We start from the raw sequence: 25,348 nt of genomic DNA, 5'->3' as shown, positions 1-25,348 counted from the left end.
GTGTGCTCTCTCGAGTTCTGTGACTAAATCCTTATGCTTAAAATGGTGCTTGTAGCTGCTGACGAGATCCCTCTTTCACTCCTACTCCAGTTATGCTGTGACTTGCACAAGCCATAGAGTACACACAGCTGATATGGGCTCAAGCATAGAAGATCGGGCACAGGAAAGTGGATGCCCTGCGACCCTACATGTGCTGTACAGTGTCCATGTGTTGTGCGGAGACGCACTACTAAGGTGCAATTACAGATGGCTCCCTGAGGAACAAAGACATTTTAATAAAAAATAATTATACAACTATTGCAATGAAACTACTTTTAAAAACTTTTATTGAAACAAAAATGATAAAAAAAAGTGGTGTTTCGTTGAAATCTGCTTTTAAATCCTAGTGGCAAGTTATATTTATGAAGACAAAATAAGGTTTATACACTTCATGAGGTTTAGGTTACATTTTTGATTAGCTATAATATACTCGGAAACAACAAACAGTAATTTACTTATTATTTGCATGTCCTCTATAGTAGAACTGCTAACAATCCCTCTCTTAAACAAGTTGGTCACTTCATATATATATATTGCTTCACATATTGCTTTAAAAAAAAAAAAAGTTTAAAAAAACTCGATTTAAATCGTGCCTGACTCTTTAAAAAATAGCATAATTGCTTTTTCAGAACTGTGAAAAAACATTTGTTTGGGCTTCTTTAATGTTTTTTCAGCCATATTATTCTGTTTCAGCTGCACAGCTAGATTAATTTCACTCAGAAGCTGGGGGCATCTTCCTTCTGCCAGCACTGTGTGCAGCTTACTACCCAACATGTTTGTGATTTATAAATTTGCTAGTTACACCATTCTCTATTAAATGAAATTGTGTGAAAGTACAGTGGCTCTAAACGATGGGTCATTTTCTGATGACACATTTCTTGTAAATATGTTCGATACATCTGTACAAAAACAAATGATGCTGGAGAGTTGTCGGTGCATAGAAGTCACAAGTTCGAAGTCACAAGTTTTTACATAAGCTGTGGATACATAAAATTCTTCTGATATTGTAACGTAAGCTCTCACTTCAGAGTTGTGTGTTGCCTATGCTCCTGGGGTCCTGAATGGTGCTAGCAGCAGAGGCTATGGTGTAAGCAATGATAGAAATTTCCTTTTTAACTTGTTGCCAGCGTTTTTCTTGGTTTGGATCATTTTCAATATCAAACATTGCAGAAGCCAACCCAGGAAAACTGGAGGAGGCGTACAGATTGTGCTGATTGGGGGCATAAATCACATGCCTGGGGAGATGAGAAAAATATTTGTTAGACAAAATAAGTGTTACAGTGCATAAAACTATAACTGCTACATAGTGAACATTGCCCCATTATTCTCCTGTAGAATGGTAATAGGTAACCAATAAGATGTTATGCAAAATATTTTATGATATACATTTATAAAATGTCTGCTTTCCTTGCTGGCTCTTTGCCTAATGAGCAGCTAAATTAAAGCCTATCGGTTGGGAAAGTAGAGTTCGTAATTGGATTGAAAACTGGCTGAAGTACTGTAGTATCCAGAGAGTCGTGGTCAACGATTCCTACTCTGAATGGTCCATGGTAATACATGGTGTACCCAAAGGTTCACTGGAAGATGTCCATAAACTACAAGCTGATTTGGACACGCAGAGTGTTTGGTAGCCACTTGGTAAATGAGGTTCAATGTGGATAAATGTAAAGTTATGCATCTGGGTACTAATACTTTACATGCATTATATGTCCTGGGGGGGGGGGGGGGGACACTGCGAGAGTCACTTGTAGAGAAGAACATGGGTGTACATGAAGATCATAGACTAAATCTGCAGAACATCCCAGGCCTTTACATCAGCATGCCATCTGCATTACAACAAAGTGCCTAATGCTTGGATGTGGTACCCTTGTCCCGCCAGTGCTGAGGCGAATGCTCAATTATATGTGCGTCCTGTGTCAGGTGTAGGTACGTCTGGACACCCAGTGAATTCATCTGGTGACCAGGTGCCTGGGAGAGGGGACTTTGTGGCACCCTCTTCAGAAGTGAAGGGTAAATTGCCCTGTGCATCCACACACCCCTAAGGCCAGCCCTAATAATGGCCCTATTCCTGTAACAAAAATACAGAAGATTAAAGGGGCTTTCCAGAGGTACGGTATTGATGACATATCCTCAGGATAGGTCACCAATATCTGATCGATGGAGGTCATACTCCCAACCCACTCATCGATCAGCTGTTTGAAGAGGCTGCCATACGAAGAACAGCTGCTATGCCATGCACTTGGTATTTGTTGTGCTTGATAAGCTGTGAGAAGGATGCTGTGTTCACCAGACTGCCAGGGCCTCTTCAAACAGCTGATCGTCAGAAGGAGGGTGCTGGGAGTCAGACCCCCACTATTGATGACCTGCTGAAAACCCTTTTCATCTGCTTTCTTCCTTTGCAAAACCACAGGTTATCAGTATGAGCAGCACATGTAAGTGATATCAATGTAATATAAACCTCTTTGTTTTTTTTTTCCATATTTTTCTATAAAAATGATCTTTATACCATACATTTAAGTACAAGGTAAAATGTACACTGGATTCTGTGGGAACACTGTATGGAGCAGTGCTGATTCTTCCTTCCCATTTATCAAGAGTCACACCTAGAAAAGCTAGAAATGTGGAAAGTCACACATTCCGTGCTATATATCACAGATACATGTAGACTTAGATCCACATCCTAGTATTGTTACTAGGAATGATTAAGCCTGTTTTATTAATAACTGCCGAGAACAAAAAATGACAGGTCATGCCTTCAGCATTTAAAGAGATGGTAACATAACTCAAGTAAATGAAGGCTCAAGTTGCAAATGAATATGGAACCATTTTAAAAGAAGTTCAACATGCCCAAACTTTTTCCCTTTTCATCGTCTACAGGTGCATCTCAATAAATTAAACCTTCATATATATATATGTGATTACTACAAGACACCAGGTATAGCAGCAATCTACCTGTGTGTATTAACAAGAAATTGAGCGTCAAGCCTCAGTTGTCCGTTTATGTAATTTCAGTTTGTACATGGTCACAAATTTTTTTTTATTTTTTTTTGGGGGGGGGGGGTGTCTTTCAATTTAATTAAGCAGCATATATACGTGATTACTGCAGCAATAACCATGGTGTGGCAGCAATCTACCTGTGTATGTTAAGTTGAAATTGAGCGTCACACCTCAATCATCCATTTATGTACATTCAGCTTCCATACGGTTGAAATGTAAAAATTTTTGGGGGGGAATTAACCGCCTCAGGACCGCCGTACGCAGGATTGCGTCCTGGCGGCGGCCCTGCTATTCTGGGTGGACGCATATACGCATCCTCTCGCGAGAGGCGAGATTTCCTGTGAACGCGCGCACACAGGCACCGAAGGTAAGCGAGTGGATCTGCAGCCTGCCAGCGGCCATCGTTCGCTGGCAGGCTGTAGATGCGATTTTTTTAACCCCTAAAAGGTATATTAGACGCTGTTTTGATAACAGCGTCTAATATACCTGCTACCTGGTCCTCTGGTGGTCCCTTTTGCTTGGATCGACCACCAGAGGACACAGGCAGCTCTGTAATAAGTAGCACCAAACACCACTACACTACACCCCCCCTGACACTTATTAACCCCTGATCACCCCATATTAGACTCCCTGATCACCCCCCTGTCATTGATCACCCCCCTGTCAATGATCACCCCCCTGTAAGGCTCCATTCAGATGTCCGTATTTGTTTTGCGGATCCGATCCATGGCTCCGCGGATCAGCAAAACACATACGGACGTCTGAATGGAGCCTTACAGGGGGGTGATCACCCCATATAGACTCCCTGATCACCCCCCTGTCATTGATCACCCCCCTGTAAGGCTGGCTCCATTCAGAGGTCCGTATGTGTTTTGCGGATCCATGGATCGGATCCGCAAAACACATATGGACGTCTGAATGGAGCCTTACAGGGGGGTGATCACCCCATATAGACTCCCTGATCACCCCCCTGTCATTGATCACCCCCCTGTAAGGCTGGCTCCATTCAGAGGTCCGTATTTGTTTTGCGGATCCATGGATCCATGGATTGGATCCGCAAAACACATACGGACGTCTGAATGGAGCCTTACAGGGGGGTGATCAATGACAGGGGGGTGATCAGGGAATCTATATGGGGTGATCACCCCCCTGTCATTGATCACCCCCCTGTAAGGCTCCATTCAGACGTCCGTATGTGTTTTGCGGATCCGATCCATGGATCCGTGGATCCGCTAAACACATACAGACCTTTGAATGGAGCCTTACAGGGGGGTGATCACCCCATATAGACTCCCTGATCACCCCCCTGTCATTGATCACCCCCCTGTAAGGCTCCATTCAGACGTCCGTATGTGTTTTGCGGATCCGATCCAAGGATCCGTGGATCCGCAAAACACATACGGACCTTTGAATGGAGCCTTACAGGGGGGTGATCACCCCATATAGACTCCCTGATCACCCCCCTGTAAGGCTCTATTCAGACATTTCTTTGGCACAAGTTAGCGGAAATTGATATTTTTTTATTTATTTTTCTTACAAAGTCTCATATTCCACTAACTTGTGACAAAAAATAAAATCTCACATGAACTCACCATACCCCTCACAGAATCCAAATGCGTAAAATGTTTTAGACATTTATATTCCAGACTTCTTCTTACGCTTTAGGGCCCCTAAAATGCCAGGGCAGTATAAATACCCCACATGTGACCCCATTTTGGAAAGAAGACACCTCAAGGTATTTTGTGAAGGGCATGGCGAGTTCATGTAAAATTTTATTTTTTGTCACAAGTTAGCGGAAAGGGAGACTTTGTGAGAAAAAATAAATAAAATCAATTTCCGCTAACTTGTGCCAAAAAAAATAATAATAATGCTATGAACTCACCATGCCCCTCATTGAATACCTTCGGGTGTCTTCTTTCCAAAATGGGGTCACATGTGGGGTATTTATACTGCCCTGGCATTTTAGGGGCCCTAAACCGTGAGAAGAAGTCTGGGATCCAAATGTCTAAAAATGCCCTCCTAAAAGGAATTTGGGCCCCTTTGCGCATCTAGGCTGCAAAAAAGTGTCACACATCTGGTATCGCCGTACTCAGGAGAAGTTGGGCAATGTGTTTTGGGGTGTCATTTTACATATACCCATGCTGGGTGAGATAAATATCTTGGTCAAATGCCAACTTAGTATAAAAAAAATGGGAAAAGTTGTCTTTTGCCGAGATATTTCTCTCACCCAGCATGGGTATATGTAAAAAGACACCCCAAAACACATTGCCCAACTTCTCCTGAGTACGGCGATACCACATGTGTGACACTTTTTTGCAGCCTAGGTGGGCAAAGGGGACTACATTCCAAAGAGCACCTTTAGGATTTCACAGGGCATTTTTTACACATTTTGATTTCAAACTACTTCTCACGCATTAGGGCCCCTAAAATGCCAGGGCAGTATAACTACCCCACAAGTGACCCCATTTTGGAAAGAAGACACCCCAATGTATTTCGTGATGGGCATAGTGAGTTCATGGAAGTTTTTATTTTTTGTCACAAGTTAGTGGAATATGAGACTTTGTAAGGAAAAAAAAAATAATCATCATTTTCCGCTAACTTGTGACAAAAAATAAAAAGTTTTATGAACTCACTATGCCCATCAGCGAATACCTTAGGGTGTCTACTTTCCGAAATGGGGTCATTTGTGGGGTTTTTCCTACTGTCTGGGCATTGTAGAATCTCAGGAAACATGACAGGTGCTCAGAAAGTCAGAGCTGCTTCAAAAAGCGGAAATTCACATTTTTGGACCATAGTTTGCAAACGCTATAACTTTTACCCAAACCATTTTTTTTTTACCCAAACATTTTTTCTTTATCAAAGACATGTAGAACAATAAATTTAGAGAAAAATTTATATATAGATGTCATTTTTTTAAAAAAAAATTACAACTGAAAGTGAAAAATGTCATTTTTTTGCAAAAATTTCGGTAAATTTCGATTAATAACAAAAAAAGTAAAAATGTCAGCAGCAATGAAATACCACCAAATGAAAGCTCTATTAGTGAGAAGAAAAGGTGGTAAATTTCATTTGGGTGGTAAGTTGCATGACCGAGCAATAAACGGTGAAAGTAGTGTAGTGCAGAATTGTAAAAAGTGGTCTGGTCATTAAGGGTGTTTAAGCTAGGGGGGCTGAGGTGGTTAAGTTACATTAAGCAACATACGTACGTGATTACTACGTCAATATCAACATATTCTCACAGTCAAGGCAATAGTGGGGCCTACATCATGCTACTAATGCCTGAGGGTCAGTTTTCATGTACTTACTTTCCACACAGTTGAAATAGTAAAAAAAAATAAAAAATTTGGGGGGGGTAAATATCTTTAAGGCGCAGCATTAATATACTTGATAACTGTGTCAATACCAATATTTTCTCACAGTCCAGATGATGCTGGGGTCTGCATCATGCCACTAATGCCTGAGGCTCAGTTTCCATGTACTCACTTTCCACAAGGTTGAAATGATTTTTTGTTGTTTTTTGTGGTTGAAATTTAAAAATGTTTTTTGGGGGTGGTTAACACGGTTTAAATGTTAAAAAAAATTGGAGGGGGTAAATTTCATGAGGTAGCATAGGTACATGATTACTGTGTTAATAACAAAAAATTGTCACAGTCCAGACAGGCTAAATGCGATCAATAGACCTCTCCTTGCTGCTGATGCCCCATCTTGTCACACTTGCTGTCTGCCTGCCAACCTACCATCACATGGTGTACGGCTGCTGCGGCCTTCATAATGCCACTTCCAACCATCATGTTCCCCAAATGCACTTTTTTTTTTATCTGTGTTTAAACATCATCTGCCCCGATAAGGGCCAATTTTTAAAAGCTTTAGAATATTAAAAAGCATGAGATGTGTCGGTGTCTTTTTTTAAAACATGCTGTATGACAACACCATCAAATGTGAGTTTACCCATAGCTATGTATGTCATTGTCACTCAGACATTATTAACTATGGCTGTCATTGCGTTTCAGAGCTTGGGAAGGGGGGATGTTGGAGGGGGGAAAAAATTTATAAAAAATAAATGAAAAGAGATAAGTTTTCCCAAAAATTATGAGTCGTAGGAGGCTAGAGGGAGTTATATACCAGCTTTCAGGGCAATTGGAGCAACTTCGGTTCAACGTGAATCAATTTGGGAACAAACTTTTCAAAAATTTCTGCAAACCAGACCCGATATGAATCTTGACTGGTTCGCTCATCTCTAAATTCCACTATATCTGTACTTTACACCAGGAATGCACCCCTTTGCTTGATTGGCCAGCAAACTCACCTGACCTAAACCCCATAGAGAATCTATGGGGCATTGTGAAGAGGAAGATGAGAGACACCAGACCCAAGAATGCAACCTGGACTTCCAAAAAACCTCAGCAGTTCCACAGGCTGATCGCCTCCATGACACGCCGCATTGGTTGTAGTAATTCATGCAAAAGGAGCTCAAACCAAGTACTCCGCTCAAGGAGCTCAAACCCATTTTGGTATTTGCATATAATGTACTTACTTTTCAGTCAGCCAACATTTTTGTATTAAAAATTTACTTTTTACTTTGTCTTGTATAATATTCTAATTTTCTGTGATATTGACTTTTGGGTTTTCATTAGCTGTAATCTATAGAAATAAACGCTTGACATAGATCACTCTGTGTGTAATGAATCTATAGAATATATGAGGTTTGCTTTTTGAATTTAATTACTGAAATTACCTTTTCGATGACATTCTAATTTATTGAGATATACCTGTATAGAAGAAACTCAGGACATACCCATATAAAGTAGTCATCCAGTCCCGCCAAAAAATCTTGTGGTTCAGCTGCCTTTGCTTTTATTTGCCTGGGCACATTAAAGAGCTCCTGCTGCTGCCACAGTACCAAGAACTGCATACTATAGGAAGAGACCATGTGACTGCTTTGGGGCTCTTGGAGAGAGGGAGTCCAGGACTGGTGTGGGTTTGGGCAACTGGTCCAAGGCTCCTGAAAATAAGAATCTAGCCCTTTGGTCCTCGGAGCCAAAACAAGCACTATAATGAGGTGCATATTTTGGTATTTGCTATGGGGCCCCTTTCATCTGCCACTGTACAGTACCACTCACTAGATTTTTTTCCAGGCTGTATAAAAATTCTAACACCCTTGTAAAAAATTCCTGTCTTTGGCTCAAATGCTTCAGTACAGAATATGCAATGGGGTTAATTTACTTTTAGTGTGGTTTTATAAAATGTGTCTGTTTTTACACATTATATAGATATCCATATTTTAGTATCCTATAAACTGTCTGGGTTCTCAAAATGAAAGATTCCTTTTATATTTTTCTGGATATTGCTTTCAGTGAGTATAATTATATAGAAGCATACTGCCACATACTAATGATAAATTTGTCCTAAATACGGTATTATTCTCCATGGTGCCATTAGAGCAGAAAAGATTGTTCTACCACACAATTGCTGAAGATACTAATGAGGTTTCTTGTTTGCCAAACCTGTGAAAAACATGACTATTTAAAAATAGAATGAAAGGGAACTCATTGTAATACATACGAAAAAGCACAATGCAGTTGTCACTGTTATCTGGTGGACATAAAAGACTGGAAAGCTATTAAAATCCCAGCTTTGCTTAGGAAGTGAGATATTTTTACAAAAGGTGTCGATGGCATAAACAGAATTTAAAAGATAGTAGACACAAAGTAATGTCTATTTGTATAGTCATCTACTTCTTCGGTATATATACTTAACATCTTCATTGAGAATTTAGTTTTCTGTTCTGATATGGGTCACACAAGAATGGAATTTTTGGACACAACTTTGATGAAAAAAACGGTGCCTGATGGACTCATTGACATAGTGCAGTGCCCAGGTTTGGGGTGGTACCAATGGGACACAGTTGAGGTGTAAACACGTGTTACTTCCCATTGGAGTGTACCACAACTTACCATCCCTTCCAAAGAGCAGCAAGTCCAGAGAGTCAGGGTCTATAGTAAACCAGTGTGCTTCTTTACTGGAGAAACTCAAGTGCAAAACAATACAGGCAGGGATTCTCCAGTCTCCTCCCTGACAGAAGAAGGTTCTGTGCTGAGGAAAGGCCTGAGCTAGCTGTCCTCTCTCTCTCAGAAGTCCGGTACCCTGGCCAAAGGGTTGGTGGCTCAGCCATCTGTCTGGTCCTCTGGTTAAAGGGCTCTGCTCTCCTTATATACAGTTTCTATCTAAACTAGAATCTTCTAGTTGAAGGGGGGAAAGGAGATGCACAGCCTAAACAGAAACATTGTTGCAATTTCAGTCTGTTACAGACTTGTATAAAGTTTCAATACAAGTCTATGGGAATGACTAAACTGTGTTTCCAGACGAAAACAAGTCTTGAAATGTAAACAGAGCTAAACCAGACAGTCAAAAGGTCGCTGTCTGTTTTTTTTTTTTTTGTCTCCAAAACGTTGTATTGTCTCTTATAGTATCTCGGTATTAGCTCGGGTTATTCACGTTAGAAAAAAAACGACTGAGGGGAGATCTAATTACTATGTATAAATATATCAGGGGTCAGTACAGAGATCTCTCCCATCATCTATTTATCCCCAGGACTGTGACTGTGATGAGGGGACATCCTCTGCGTCTGGAGGAAAGAAGGTTTGTACACAAACATAGAAGAGGATTCTTTACGGTAAGAGCAGTGAAACGATGGAACTCTCTGCCTGAGGAGGTGGCGATGGTGAGTTAACTAAAAGAGTTCAAGAGGGGCCTGGATGCATATCTAGAGTGTAATAATAATACAGGCTGTAGCTACTAGAGATGGGTCGTTGATCCAGGGAGTCATCTGACTGCCTGATTGGAGTCGGGAAGGAATTTTTTTTCCCCTTGAATGGGGAAAATTGGCCTCTACCTCACAGCGTTTTTTTGGCCTTCCTCTGGATCAACTTGCAGGATAACAGGCCGTACTGGATGGACAAATGTCTTTTTTCGGCCTTATATACTATGTTACTATGTATATAATTGGTCTTATTATGAGGAACAAGCATTAAATTCCAAATAATTGCCTTATTTAAATGTGCTGCAAAGTGTTCGATCATCAGGTGACCACATGTCTCATGTGGCATTAAAAATCATTGTGAGCAGCACAGTGCCCGGTGTAAACAGAGAAGTGCTGCAGACACCACACGTGATGTAAAAGCAGCTGAATGAGCAGTGATCGGGTTATGAACTGCTTGTTCCCACTCATCGGCCCATGTAGATTTGATCCCATTGTCCTGCCTTAATCATGGAGATCAGTGGCGCTCACTCTGTCAATCAATGCACAGTTCTGTCTATGACTGGGTAGAATGCCACTGGATCTTTCAACTCCTAACTTAAAGGGGTTGTCTCATCATAGAAAATGGGGGCATATCGCTAGAATATGCCCCCATTGTCCTATAGGTGTTGGTCCCACCGCTGGGACCCGCACTTATATAGAGAACGGATCCCCGAAATTGAAGGAGGGCGCACTGCGCCTGCATAGCCGCCCTCTATTCATTTTCTATAGGGCTGGCGAAATTAGCCTCGGCTATTTCCGTTGAGCCCATAGAAGTGAATGGGAGCGGTGGCTGGTCATGCAAGGTGCACTCCCATTCACTTTTATGGGGAGCCGGCTTGGTGGTGGCCGGACCGGAGTCCTCCAGCCACCACCATGCGGGGCTCCGTTCCTGATATAGGTGCAGGTCCCAGCGGTGGGACCCGCACCTATAAAACAATGGGGGCATATGCTAGTGATATGCCCCCATTGTCTATGATGAGACAACCCCATTTAACTTTTTCTAAATTTCATTAAGGATGCTAACTTTACAGGATACAAAATAATAAAAAATAAAAACATTATACTTTAAAGGGGTTCTCCAGGAACTAAGAAAATGAAAATTCTTAAATCTTACTTTATGTATAAATATATTCCCAAATATCTTTCATTAGTTATAATGGCTCATTTTGTATATGGAGCAATCGTAAGGAGAAATAAAATGGCCGCCGTCCTATAAGCACACACAAAACCTGTCCTAATGACACAAGAGAACAAGTTACTTAACAACACTGAGCTAAAGAGCTGCCTCATCCTTCTCTCTTTTCTGCTGGTCAGGGATTATGTTCTTGAATAGTGTTGGGCGCGAATATTCGAATAGTGAATATCGGCACTTTGAGAATTTGCGAATATTTAGAATATAGTGATATATATTCGTAATTTCAAATATTCTAGAATTATTTTTTTTTCATCAGTAACCTCCCTTCTTGCTTGTGGGCCAATGAAAAGGATGCAAGGTCTTTGTCTGAGCTTAGCAACATCCCTAGCAACCAATAGGAAAGTTGCCTACCCCTTACTATATAAGAAACTCCCCAGCAGCCATTTTCTACAGTTTTTTAAAGTTCTGAGAGAGAGAGCAGTGTCATTGCTGTGCTCTGTGCTTTCCACAGTACATTAGATAGCTAGTTAGATAGCTTTTAAACCCTAAACCTAGCCCTGACTCCTGTCAGTATGAATAGACTCTGAAGGTGGAATATACAGTACAGACCAAAAGTTTGGACACACCTTCTCATTCAAAGAGTTTTCTTTATTTTCATGACTATGAAGGCATCAAAACTATGAATTAACACATGTGGAATTATATACATAACAAACAAGTGTGAAATATGTCATATTCTAGGTTCTTCAAAGTAGCCACCTTTTGCGTTGATTACTGCTTTGCACACTCTTGGCATTCTCTTAATGAGCTTCAAGAGGTAGTCCCCTGAAATGGTCTTCCAACAGTCTTGAAGGAGTTCCCAGAGATGCTTAGCACTTGTTGGCCCTTTTGCCTTCACTCTGCGGTCCAGCTCACCCCAAACCATCTCGATTGGGTTCAGGTCCGGTGACTGTGGAGGCCAGGTCATCTGGCGCAGAACCCCATCACTCTCCTTCATGGTCAAATAGCCCTTACTTTCAAAGTTTTCCCAATTTTTCGGCTGACTGACTGACCTTAATTTCTTAAAGTAGTGATGGCCACTCGTTTTTTCTTTACTTAGCTGCTTTTTTCTTGCCATAATAAAAATTCTAACAGTCTATTCAGTAGGACTATCAGCTGTGTATCCACCTGACTTCTCCTCAACGCCACTGATGGTCCCAACCCCATTTATAAGGCAAGAAATCCCACTTATTAAACCTGACAGGGCACACCTGTGAAGTGAAAACCATTTCAGGGGACTACCTCTTGAAGCTCATCAAAAGAATGCCAAGAGTGTGCAAAGCAGTAATCAAAGCAAAAGGTGGCTACTTTGAAGAACCTAGAATATGACATATTTTCAGTTGTTTCACACTTGTTTGTTATGTATATAATTCCACATGTGTTAATTCATAGTTTTGATGCCTTCAGTGTGAATCTACAATTTTCATAGTCATGAAAATAAAGAAAACTCTTTGAATGAGAAGGTGTGTCCAAACTTTTGGTCTGTACTGTGTATGTGTGTATATATATATATATATATATATATATATATATATATATATTACAGATAGTGGCAAAAAGTCAGTCTAGGTTATATCCTGATATAGTGTAGCTGTTGTAGTGCAGTGTGTTAGGTAGTGTGATAGGTTCTGCTGTCCATACATATATGCAGACCTGCTAAAATGTGAAGTTTCACGTATTGCGCCAAAATATTTGCATCATTAGTGCCTATTAGTGCAATTGCAAATATATTGGAGCACTCTAACTGCATATAAAGCCATTTTTAATGTTCTGCCATGCCAACCATTTTCTCCAGTCTCAGGAAACTTGGAAAATGTAGCAAAAGTGACCCACACCTGTATTTCGTGCGCATTATGCGAATATTACATTGCCGATTTTTCGCAATCAAGAAAATAATCGAATTTGCAAATATATGACGAATATTCGCCCACATATTTGCGAAATATCGCAAATTCTTATATAGCCCATGCCACTCATCACTATTCTTGAATAGACTTTAATATGATGTTCAGCTGAATCTGTGTAGGAATGGAGTTTAGGGGGAAACAAAAGATGGACAGGACAGACTGTGGTAATGTGGGTCTGTGGTAATAGAGACGGCATACAAATGCTGCTGCTGCTCATTACCCACATCCCCATCTCCTATCTGTACTTCATGTCTCCTCATGGACTCCATTCCTACAGAGATTCAGCCAAAGATCTTACCAGCTGTATAATCCCTGACAAGCAGAGCAGAGAGGAGGATGAGGCAGCTCTTCAGTGTTGTGAAGTAACTTGTCCTCCTGTGTGATTAGGACAGGTTCTGTGTGTACTAATAGGACGGCGGCTTTTTTATTTTTCCTAATAATCGTTCCCTAGACAAAACGAGCCATTATAACTAATGAAGATATTTGGGAATATCTTTATTATAAAGTAATATTTAAGTATTTTAATTTTCTTAATTTCCGGAGAACCCCTTTATGCTTATATGGGTTTTTAACATGGGAACCATCATGACAGCTGTCATGATTTGGTGGCATCCGATGGACATCTACTTTTTTTTTAGTTTTTTCATCTCAAGCCACACATATCGGGTGTTGCGTTAAAGAGGTACTCCAGTTTCATGATAGCCTAAGGATAGGTCATCCGTATCAGATTTTTGTGGGTCTGGTGCCCATGTAGCAGCAGTGTAGTGCAATTGCAACTTTTTGTCAATTATCTTGAATGGGAGAGTAAGTAGTAATTACCCTCCACCTCCGCTGCAATGTTGATGAAGATAAACACTTGCAGCGCTCCTTGCCAGGTGGGAAATTCTCCCACAAAGGTCACAAAAGTTGAGAGGATGATTTCAAATGGAGCATTTTATCAACTTTTCATATTAAATTCTCCACACATTACCTATAGTATATGTTGCCAGCAACTCCAAGTGGGTCAATGAAGGATCGCTCAAGTTGCATGAGTTGATCATTAATCTTTCTCACCTCTAACGGACTGAAAAGGAAGAACAGGGTAAAGTTGTTTCATTTATTATTATTTTTTTATTATTTTAAATTTTTACTCATCTTAGAAAAGACCTTCTTATATTAGAAAAGTGGCGGCTGTGTCGGGGAAAAAAAGTAAAAAGTTGCATGTTTTGTTGCAAACTGGGACTTGCGTCAACAGTTGTGAATTCTTTACATCAGAAAACTGGGATAGAAGCTCGATAAATCTCCCCTTTGAGTTTTACTGTTGCTCATCAACATGTATAAAATAATTTAAAAAGGTACTCCAGAGGGTGAGAATTTATTTTTGACTGGTGTAAATGATAATGGACGAAGTCTAGTATGTGATGAGTTGTGCCAAATAATGGGACAGATTTACCAAGCAAAATGCACAAGAATCTTGCTGCACATTCTGCCAAAAACTGGTGTACATTCCATGAGCCAGGTTTTAGAATGCATTTTAGACACCGCTTGCTAGATGCATTGAATGCGTCACAGCGTGAACCATTATGGCCGGGTTGGAGCATTTTCTGCTTACCTAGTCTAATATTACGCTGTCTAAATTAAAGACTGTAATGATAAATCTGCCACAATATGTATCAATATGAATTTTAATTAATTTGGCAGAATTTGCACCAACACCATTGATAACTGTGCCCCAGTCTATTTATACTGAGATATGTATATCTTATGTTTAAAATGAATCTTTTAATGCATATATCCAAAAATATTATATCATATTCTCCATGTGTAGATACTATGGTCTATGGGTTAGCCTTGTGTTGTAACTTAGATGTGTCAAAACAGCACAAGTTACCGTATTACAAGGCTAAGGATAGTTTATTACTGCATTTAAAGGGGTTGTCCCTTCTTGGACATCGGGGGCATGTCGTCTGGTAGTTGTGGGTTCCACCTCAGGGATCACACCTATACTTAGAACGAAGCCGGCAAAGTCCCAGAGTGCACCGCGCAGGTGTCGCCACCGCTCCATTATCTTCTATGGGGCTGGCAGAATTAGCAGAGCCAGTGCTTGGCTATTTATGCCCCCCCCCCCAGGAATGAATGTAGGGCAGCCACGCATGCATGGTGCACTCTCTCTTTGCCGGCAACGTTCTAAGTATAGGTGCAAGTCCCGGAGGTGAGACCGTGCCCATCAGACACTGAAGGCATATCATAGCGATATGTCCCCAATGTGTGAGATGGTACATCCCCTTTAATGAAGAAAACTACACACGGTGTGACAGCAAAGATAATGCAGTTATCTTTGCTCTCAGTTTTTCCTATGGAGAGCAGAGGAACATGCGCTAGTAAAGCATTTTCTCTACAGGGCAAAAAATACATAGTCTACTCCATGTATTGGCTGTGACAGTGAATGGATCCCAGGAGACGTGCTGATCGCAGTTGATATTCATGTAAACCTGTGAAATAAGCTATGTTACAAATTGACTGATTTACTGCATTTGTGCTGAAGACAGGAAAAGTGTTCAGTAGTCTCAAGATGTCTACACATTATCCTATCAAACCCAAAGCCCAAAGATGGTGCCAAAGTGCAAATTAACATGAGGACGCTGGCCGTCAAGGAGCATAAATTCAGACCGGTGGCAAAAGGTATGCTAATTTTGTTTGCAGAATGTTTTATTTATTATGAAAACAAAATTTCTCTCTAGAGTGAGGAACTGGGAGTAATGGAACATGCAACGGCCTTGACATTTCCTAAGTTCCCATGGGTAAGTGTTATGGTTTTATAATGTGGAAATCTTTCCGTCCCTGCATTTCTCACATAATCCTCTTTACTCTTGGTTTATGAATCAGATAGGTTATTCCTGTGGGAACCTCTTTATCTCCTAGTTTTATCTTTTCCTGTGGACACATTTTTAGAGCGAAAACATCAGTGTACAAAAATATGGAATGTCACCAGAAAATAACATTTAAATATATATATTTTTTTATTATACACATATTGAATTTTTTTTATTTTTATTGATGCGACTAACCACCCTGTTGTATTCTCCACAGTGGCCAGTGGAGCACATACTGTACATTAGACCGAAATCTCATTTATCAGCTTTGCTATGTAGACTGGGACAAGCTTATTTTGTAAAGCGTCGGACTGGCCCACCAAAGTACCAGAGGATCCTCTGGTGGGCCCAGGCTCTGATACCATTGTGGGCCCAAAAGGTCCAGGAGATAAAAAAAAAAAAAAACATTTGGAGCTGCCTTTGGAGCCAATAACTTGCCACTATGGTCTATTTCTTTGAAACAAAATCTATTAGACTTTATTGATGGTATAGAGTTTGGACCACAATAATCATTTCCTCTGGTGGGCTCAAGGAACCCCAGTCCAACCCTGTGTGTATGCGCCTTCCCTGTTCTCTAGGAGAATGGCTATACTCCATCATCTCCTACAGAGTCATAGTCTGACACTTCATCTGTCATTCATTAGAGCTATCCTAAAGCATGCACAAAAGAGGGAGGAAGGTTGTATCTCCAGCATGGCTGCCCCAGGAAAGTGAAAGTATCATCCTGTATACATTAGTATCCACCTACTTTGTTGTATATTAGCAAGGTTTAATGTTTTTTTTCATGATTTTTGATGCACTACTTGGCATGGCATTACCTATCTGACTCAATTATGGGCTATATCTACAGTACCTTGCCAACCATTGTTTTTTATTTTCCAATGCATCTTAAATAATATATTAAGCAGCTTTGTAAATATTCAAAATTTAAAAAAAAATCTCAACCATTTTGGGTCTACAGCTCTTCTGCAGACCTACCGGTATGTGTTTATGGTATCCTCCTGCAACCAAACCCTATGTTGTATTGTCCTACAGCCATACTACTTTCCATCTGTCCTCTGTATCTTGCTATGATACTATTCATCCAAAAGATAATGAGACCAGATTAGAAGCTGTCAGGTAACAAATGTCTGTGTGTAGCCCTACCCATGGTAGGGAGCCATGACTTTTGGGAGCAGTTACTTTTTAATATTTTATTGCTATTGGGCAATTAAAACCTTGTTTGACTCTTCCAGTTTTCTAGAATTTGAAGAAGAATCCATTTTTCAAGTTCTACTTACTTTTCTCTATTTACTGTCTCTATCCGTGACTGCAAGGCCTTAGCTGCTTGGAGAAATTCACCAACTGCCTCCTTGATTGAAGCTGGAAATAGAAGATTTAGAACCTATGGTGCCTTGATAGCTATATAATACAGTATATAAAACTAGTGTAAAATTCTCATTTATACACAGTGCTCACTAGGATGCCAGATTACAAAAATGTCCAAACTTTTGGAGTCAGCTACCGAATTATTAGGTAAATTCATGCCAATATGGGATTGGTAGGATTTCTGGACCACCAAAATCCCAGTTAGTGGAATTTTACTCTATCTGCACCTTTTATTTTACAGTACCTCCATTAAGGCTAGTTTTCATAGCGGCTTTTGTCTACAGAATTTAGTCCTGAAAACGTGGCACCCTGTTCTTTATCTTCCACGTCTGTTCTTTCTTGGCGTGGTGTCATGTACATGGACGCCGCTGTAAACTGCAGCAAGTGTCCACTCAATGTATAGCTACATTCAGTGGGGCTAAACCATGTACTTGTCCACAGCACTCAAATTTAAAAACAGTGGCAAAAACTAGAAGGTGTCTGCTGCGGTATACTTGGTAGATTTTGAGAGATCCGCAGTGTGAACTAGTTTTTATGAGACCATTGGAGTGACTTGATGTCAGTCATTAAAATACACATGAACTACCTGCCAATAATGGGTTGATGTCTCGTCAAATACAATATACCATGTTTGGCCACCATATGCACGTGACATGCCATCACCGTAGACATTACTTCATTCTCATGGAATCATAAAAAAGATCTAGTAGTGGGAGATCATACAGGTTTCCTGAGGATTGTCCGAATAATGCCCCTTGTGATAACCCTTTAATAGAGACTATAAAGTGGACCTGTCTGTTCTACCGATGTGATGTGTTTTAGTAAAATGGAAAATCTGGAGAACTGAAGAGTCGAGACTTACTCAGGGTAATGTTATGTTCCAGTAACTTAGGACCATATGAGCTTTGCACGTCATTGACAATTATTTGCAACGTCTCTGCATAATGCACACAGTCAAAATGCAGTATCACGTCATCCGCTAGACGAAGGGCCATTTCACCCCACAGCCGTGCAACAGCTTGATGATAGTAGAAACCTTGGTCCATAAGACGTGAAACCAAATCCACAGTTTCATAGACAGAATGATACATGGGGTATGATGATAAGAAATACTTCTGAAAAGAAGAAAAGATTATGTGCATTACGTAACAATGAGCTGTAGGGGATGGTCTAATGTTGCTGTTAGTTGAAGGGGTTGTCCATTTCCAGTTAGAAATCAGACAACACTGAGAAATAGACTGCAATAAAGAAGTGAGTTGTACTTATCTAGCAGACCCATCTCTAACACTCCGATTCTCACGGCTGGACTTTGTTTACACGGTTGCAGCAGTGACATCACATGTACAACACATGACTGCAGCTAATCGCTGGCCTCTTCGGTGCACCACTGACGCCAGTGATCTGCTGCAGTCATGTGTTGTCAACACAGAGCCCAGCCGTAAGAACCAGCCTCTCCCCACTGAATCTGCTAGGTAAGTACAGCGCACTTTTTATTGTAGCCTATTCCCCAGTTTTGTCTAGTTTCATTTCCTCTTTAACCACAAATTGCACCCTGCTATCCTGTAAATTGGGGATAAGTTATAAACCGGGGTGGGGGGTGTCTGATTCCCAATCAGATAGTGATGGCCTATTTAAGGACTGGACAAACCCTTTTAACAATGTCAATGATTTTCAGCATCGACTTTGCATAAAATATAATTTCATGTTATGTCTTGGCACTGTACCTGGTCATAGTTGTATCTCACATCTACTGCAGATACTCCAAGAAGTTGCAGGAATGGTGAGTAGTCACTTCCTGAGCCCAAGTTCCCCACACTGTAAAACCCAAATAAAATTTTTAATTAGCATAATCTAAACTGTAAACTACCATCCAGGGGTGGACATGTAAGATCTCGACACAGCTGAGTGAGGGAATTACTGCTCTGGCTAAATGGTTATGACCAGGGATGAGCCAAAGAATGGCCACAATAAAAGATTTTGCCCACCAGCTGTCTTACTGTGAACCAACCAACTCCTTTCCAACTCAGAGACGCACTGGATTTGAACAACAGATACAACTTGATAAACAAGAGGGGTGGCTGTGGCAGTTCACGGCTGGGTATTTAGTCTCGTCAAGAAACACTGTTCCACGTTCTAGTGTCTCTACTCTTGGCTAACTGGCACACTAATCTGCAAGCTCTCCTCCAGCTCACAGAACGCGGGCTCTTTGCCCATACTTGGCTGAGAGTCACAAGCTACACTTCCACTGTCTTGGCTTGAATTTGGTCACTCAAGTAAACCCCTGGATTCTTCCCAGGTGTGACATGTCCCTCTCTTATACCAAATACGGGGGTCTAACTCCCCTTTATTAGTCCCCACTCTCAACTTGCCATCTGTGGACAGACAGCCTTACCAGTGCCATGTTAACCCCTTCCCCCCGATGGGAAAACTGGTTGTAAACACATCCCACTACTTACAGACTGACCATTCGGGAATTAGAGCAATACCCTAAGGCTCATGACCACACAGGTCAGCTAGAGCAGTCCCTGATGTTTAAAGGGATTTTCCCGTCACAGAAAAGAATGGCATGTCCATCACAGCTAGAACTAGCAATGTGTATGCTTCATACTCTGGAATAGTAGGTGTTTTAGCAGTCACAGCCCCACCGATCAGTGATGGTGTATCCTAGTGATATACCCTCACTTTCTGTGACGAGAAAACCAACTTTAAACATGAATGCAAGGGATAAGTGCTCGAGAAAACCAACTTTAAACATGAATGCAAGGGATAAGTGCTTCCCAAATGAAATTTATTTGCCCAAAAATAAATGCATCAAAGCAATAGTGAAAGTGTAGAAGCCTGTGACTTTTAATGTCCAGGTTGTTCACCTAAATTTCAGTCGACTCTTACTACTGTAGGTCATTCATAATGAGCACAGACATATACCGTCCCTTTCACAACATTTTTGTTGGTTCCATTGTAGTATGCACAAGTTCCCCGCTATTAAGTTGTATTACTATATTTTTGCAGCAGAATATTATGGGCCAAATGGACACAAACGGAGATATTTTCTTGTTTACCATGATCATATGCAATTGTTGTTGTAATGAGCTACATACTATGGTAAGTTTGGATCATGCGATGATGGTCCATTCTTAAGCCATGTGTCATACACAGATCTGCGTCCTGCTCGTACCTCTTCTGGATTAGGGTTTTCTACCTATGCAGAGAAACAAAAATTTTTGCATTAATGTCAGGCAGTTTTGCGGGTTGGATTTTGTGTTGTGAACATTTGCCCTTATGATTGACAGGTAACGTGAACAAATATAGTACCATTGGGAAGGAATGGCAGAAGCATTCAACATATTGGGGGTCATTTATCAAGACTTCGTATGCCAGTTTTTGTCGTAAAAAAAAAAAAATCACATGGCCCAGTGTTACGACTTAAATGCCAGTGCGCCTTAATTGGACTGCATGTGGCAATTTTTAGACCACCTTCAACACTGGGTAGTGATGGGGGCAGAGCGGGAGAGTGGTGGCCCATCAGCCCTGACAAATTCACAAACATTTACACCAGTTTCCAGGTGTAAATGATTGAAATCTGCTCTAGTCAGGGACTGGAGTAGATTTCAATCTAGATGCACCTAATTTATGACCAGGCATGCCCCTCCTTGTAAATGAAGCACATCCTCCAACAGCACAGGGGCTATCCAAAACTGGTGTAAAATGCCGTTCTTTGATAAATAACCCCCCATTATCCCAAAGGTATCATGCAATTCTGTTCCACACAATATAGTCTGTCTACTACTAACATGACAGCCAGGTTAAAGCTTTTATCGATCCCACATGGAGGCCTCCCAACTCTCCCACCTGATGGCAGATCAGATTTTAACTGCCTTATCCTTTTGGTCTCTCTCCCGTTTTACAACACACACAAACTTGACTTAGCCAAGTGGGCATGTGTATGGGGGATCAAGAAAGATAGATTGTTCAGTCAACCAATGTCTAATGTGTATGACCAGCCTTACAGTCGTGGCCAAAAGTTTTGAGAATTACATAAATATTGGATATTGGAAAAGTTGCTGCTTAAGTTTTTATAATAGCAATTTGCATATACTCCAGAATGTTATGAAGAGTGATCAGATGAATTGCATAGTCCTTCTTTGCCATGAAAATTAACTTAATCCCAAAAAAACCTTTCCACTGCATTTCATTGCTGTCATTAAAAGACCTGCTGAGATCATTTTAGTAATCGTCTTGTTAACTCAGGTGAGAATGTTGACGAGCACAAGGCTGGAGATCATTATGTCAGGCTGATTGGGTTAAAATGGCAGACTTGACATGTTAAAAGGAGGGTGATGCTTGAAATCATTGTTCTTCCATTGTTAACCATGGTGACCTGCAAAGAAACGCGTGCAGCCATCAAAATGGCTTCACAGGCAAGGATATTGTGGCTACTAAAATTGCACCTCAATCAACAATTTATAGGATCATCAAGAACTTCAAGGAAAGAGGTTCAATTCTTGTTAAGAAGGCTTCAGGGTGTCCAAGAAAGTCCAGCAAGCGCCAGGATAGTCTCCTAAAGAGGATTCAGCTGCGGGATCGGAGTGCCACCAGTGCAGAGCTTGCTCAGGAATGGCAGCAGGCAGGTGTGAGCGCATCTGCACGCACAGTGAGACTAAGACTTTTGGAAGATGGCCTGGTGTCAAGAAGGGCAGCAAAGAAGCCACTTCTCTCCAAAAAAAACATCAGGGACAGATTGATCTTCTGCAGAAAGTATGATGAATGGACTGCTGAGGACTGGGGCAGTCATATTGTCACGAATGATATTGCAGATAGCTCGAAGTTATGGATAAACATCCGACTGGCTTGATCCCAAACTAAGGAGCATAAAGGTGACCCCTGGAAAACCCTAAGAGCTCACCCTGACTGCTAAGCTCATACAAAGGTCTCAGAGGTAGACGATTGCATGCCCTCGTACCTAGACTGTGTGACACCTGAAAACCCTAAAATAGTGAGGGGACGCAACCACCGGCTCCCTGCACTTAATACGGAGGGAGTCAGGGTCACCTAGAATCAAGCCAGCAAGTAAACACAATACAAGAAAGGACTTATCTGAACAAGCAGTAACAGGAGTCTCCAGCAGTGATCACTTCAATCCAGGAAGTAGTATAAACCGCAAAGTGAGGCAGTATGGGAGGGAATATAAAGGGAGGCAATTAGTGTAAATAGGTGACAGCTGGGAGAAGGAAAGTAGATGACAAAGTGAAACCAAAACAAAGAACATCATGCAAGAGGTACAGAAGAACGTCTGCCAGACCTTCTCAGAGAGCTGGCGGTGACAGTACCCCTCCCTCTACGAGTGGACTCTGGACACTCAGAGCCCACCTTCTCTCAAGCCCTGATGAGACGAGTGGCCTTAATGTCCGCCACTATGACCCACATCCTCTCCTCAGGACCATAACCCTCCCAATGAACGAAGTACTGGAGAGAACCGCGGATAATGCGAGAATCCACAATCCTAGAGACCTGAAATTCAAGATTACAATCAACAACAATCGGAGGAGGAGACAAAGATGAGGGTACAGTGGGTTGGACATAAGGCTTTAATAGGGACCTGTGAAAAACATTATGGATCTTCCAAGTCTGAGGAAGATCAAGACGGAAGGCAACGGGATTGATGACGGACAAGATCTTGTAAGGCCCAATAAACTTAGGACCCAACTTCCAGGAGGGAACCTTCAGTTTGATATTCTTTGTAGACAACCACACCAGATTACCCACATTCAGGTCTGGACCAGGCACACGTCTCTTATCCGCCACACGCTTATATCTCTCACTCATCCTCTTCAGATTACCCTGAATCTTTTGCCAAATAGATGACAAAGACGAGGAAAATCTCTCCTCATCAGGTAAACCAGAAGACCCCTCTCCAGAGAATGTCCCAAACTGCGGATGAAACCCATATGCACCAAAAAATGGTGACTTATCAGAGGACTCCTGGCGACAGTTATTTAAAGCAAACTCAGCAAGGGACAAAAAAGAACACCAATCCTCCTGATTCTCTGCCACAAAACAGCGCAGATATGTCTCCAGATTCTGATTGACGCATTCGGTCTGACCATTCGACTGCGGGTGAAAAGCAGAAGAGAACGACAACCGAACCCCCAAGCGAGAACAGAAGGCCTTCCAGAATCTGGAAACAAATTGCGTGCCCCTATCAGAAACGATGTCTGAAGGAATGCCATGCAATTTAACAATGTGATCAACAAATGCTTGCGCCAGCGTCTTAGCATTAGGTAACCCAGGAAAGGGATGAAATGCGCCATTTTGCTAAAACGGTCCACTACTACCAGAATCACAGTCTTCCCCGAGGAACGAGGCAGGTCCGTAATGAAGTCCATGGACAGATGCGTCCAAGGACGGGAAGGAATGGGTAACGGGAGGAGAGAACCTGATGGCCATGAATGAGGGACCATGGCACAAGCGCAGGTCTCGCAGGCTGCCACAAAACCCTCAACCGTCTTACGAAGAGCCAGCCACCAGAATCTCCGAGCAATGAGATCCACTGTGGCTCTACTCCCCGGGTGCCCAGCAAGGACAGTATCGTGGTGCTCCTTAAAAACCTTGTGTCGTAAAGCGAGAGGCACAAACAACCTCCGAGGAGGACAAAGATCCGGAGCCTCTGCCTGGGCTGCCTGAACCTCTGCCTCCAAATCAGGATAAAGAGCAGAGACGACCACCTCTTCAGCCAAAATGGGACCCGGGTCTTCAAAGTTCCCCCCTCCCGGAAAATAACGTGACAGGGCATCAGCCTTTACATTTTTAACCCCAGGGCGGAATGTGACAACATAATTAAATCTAGAAAAGAATAAAGACCATCTAGCCTGTCTCCGGTTCAGACGATTGGCTGATTCAAAGTAGGCCAGATTCTTATGGTCGGTAAACACGGTAATAGGGTTTCTGGCTCCCTCTAGCCAATGGCGCCATTCCTCAAAAGCTAATTTGATGGCCAACAACTCCCTATCTCCCACATCGAAATTTCTTTCTGCGGAGGAGAGTTTCCTTGAGAAAAAGGCACACGGTCGCCATTTGGCAGGAGAGGGACCCTGAGATAAGACCGCACCCACACCCACCTCAGAAGCGTCCACCTCAACAATAAAAGGTAGAGAGACATCAGGTTGTACCAAAATGGGAGCGGAAGCAAAACTCTCCTTGATACTAGAAAAGGCCTTAAGCGCATCTACCAACCAGGAGGAAAAATCTACCCCCTTTTTAGTCATATCAGTGAGTGGTTTAACAACAGAGGAATAATTCAAAATGAACTTTCTGTAATAATTGGCAAAACCCAAAAACCGCATCAGCGCCTTCTGATTCTCAGGGAGCTCCCAATCAAGCACCGCGCGGCCCTTCTCAGGGTCCATGCGAAAACCAGAAGCGGAGAGAAGAAAACCAAGAAATTGAATCTCGGGAACCGCAAACACACATTTTTACAGTTTAGCGTACAATTTATTCTCCCGCAGAATGAGCAAGACCTGACGTAGGTGGTCCCTATGAGTTTTGAAATCAGGAGAAAAAATCAAAATGTCATCTAGATACACTAGTACAAATTTCCCCATTACATGATAAAAAATGCTGTTCACAAAATGTTGGAAGACGGCCGGAGCATTCATCAAACCAAAGGGCATAACCAAATTCTCGAAATGACCCTCAGGGGTATTGAAGGCCGTCTTCCATTCGTCCCCTTCCCTGACCCTGACTGGATTGTATGCCCCTCTTAAATCCAACTTAGAAAAAACTTTATCCCTAACAATCTGGTTAAACAGGTCCGGGATCAGAGGAAGTGGATATGGGTCACGAATTGTGATACAGTTCAGCTCCCTGAAATCCAGACATGGTCTTAAAGAACCATCTTTTTTCTTAACAAAAAAAAAAACAGCGGCAACAAGTGACTTCGAGGGTCGGATGTGTCCCTTTCTCAGGCTCTCAGAGATATAAGCACGCATAGCGACTCTATCAGGTTTGGAGAGATTGTATAAACGAGATTTTGGCAGCCTGGCGCCTGTGATGAGATTAATAGGGCAATCGTACTCCCGGTGAGGGGGCAGCTCCTGAACACCACTCTCGGAAAACACATCCGAAAATTCAGAGAGAAAAGATGGTACAGTCTTGGTAGAAACCTCTGAAAGAGAAGCCGTGCAATTCTCTCTGCAAAAGTCACTCCAACCATTTA

General features: G+C 41.7%; 1 protein-coding gene across 3 annotated transcripts in view; it reads right to left on the bottom strand.

Annotated features, from left to right (window-relative positions):
- Window positions 1-311: 311 nt before the first annotated feature.
- Window positions 312-25,348, bottom strand: part of LOC120981848 (N-acetylated-alpha-linked acidic dipeptidase 2-like) — a 156,009-nt gene continuing 130,972 nt past the window's right edge. For 2 of the 3 annotated variants that reach the window (XM_040411611.1, XM_040411613.1), the window contains 6 exons: window positions 20,235-20,335; window positions 18,861-18,951; window positions 17,999-18,251; window positions 17,049-17,130; window positions 13,887-13,979; window positions 312-1,274 (listed from right to left, as the gene is read on the bottom strand). In XM_040411611.1, coding sequence (XP_040267545.1) covers window positions 1,064-1,274; window positions 13,887-13,979; window positions 17,049-17,130; window positions 17,999-18,251; window positions 18,861-18,951; window positions 20,235-20,335 — 831 coding nt within the window. In that variant the 3' untranslated portion in view covers window positions 312-1,063. The remainder of the gene's footprint in view (window positions 1,275-13,886; window positions 13,980-17,048; window positions 17,131-17,998; window positions 18,252-18,860; window positions 18,952-20,234; window positions 20,336-25,348) is intronic. The other variant, XM_040411612.1, reaches the window with a different exon arrangement.

Source organism: Bufo bufo, chromosome 11 (genome assembly GCF_905171765.1).
Source record: "Bufo bufo chromosome 11, aBufBuf1.1, whole genome shotgun sequence".
Taxonomy (NCBI): domain Eukaryota; kingdom Metazoa; phylum Chordata; class Amphibia; order Anura; family Bufonidae; genus Bufo; species Bufo bufo.
The sequence above is the reverse complement of the archived record's forward strand: the minus strand, read 5'-3'. Positions and strand labels throughout refer to the sequence as shown.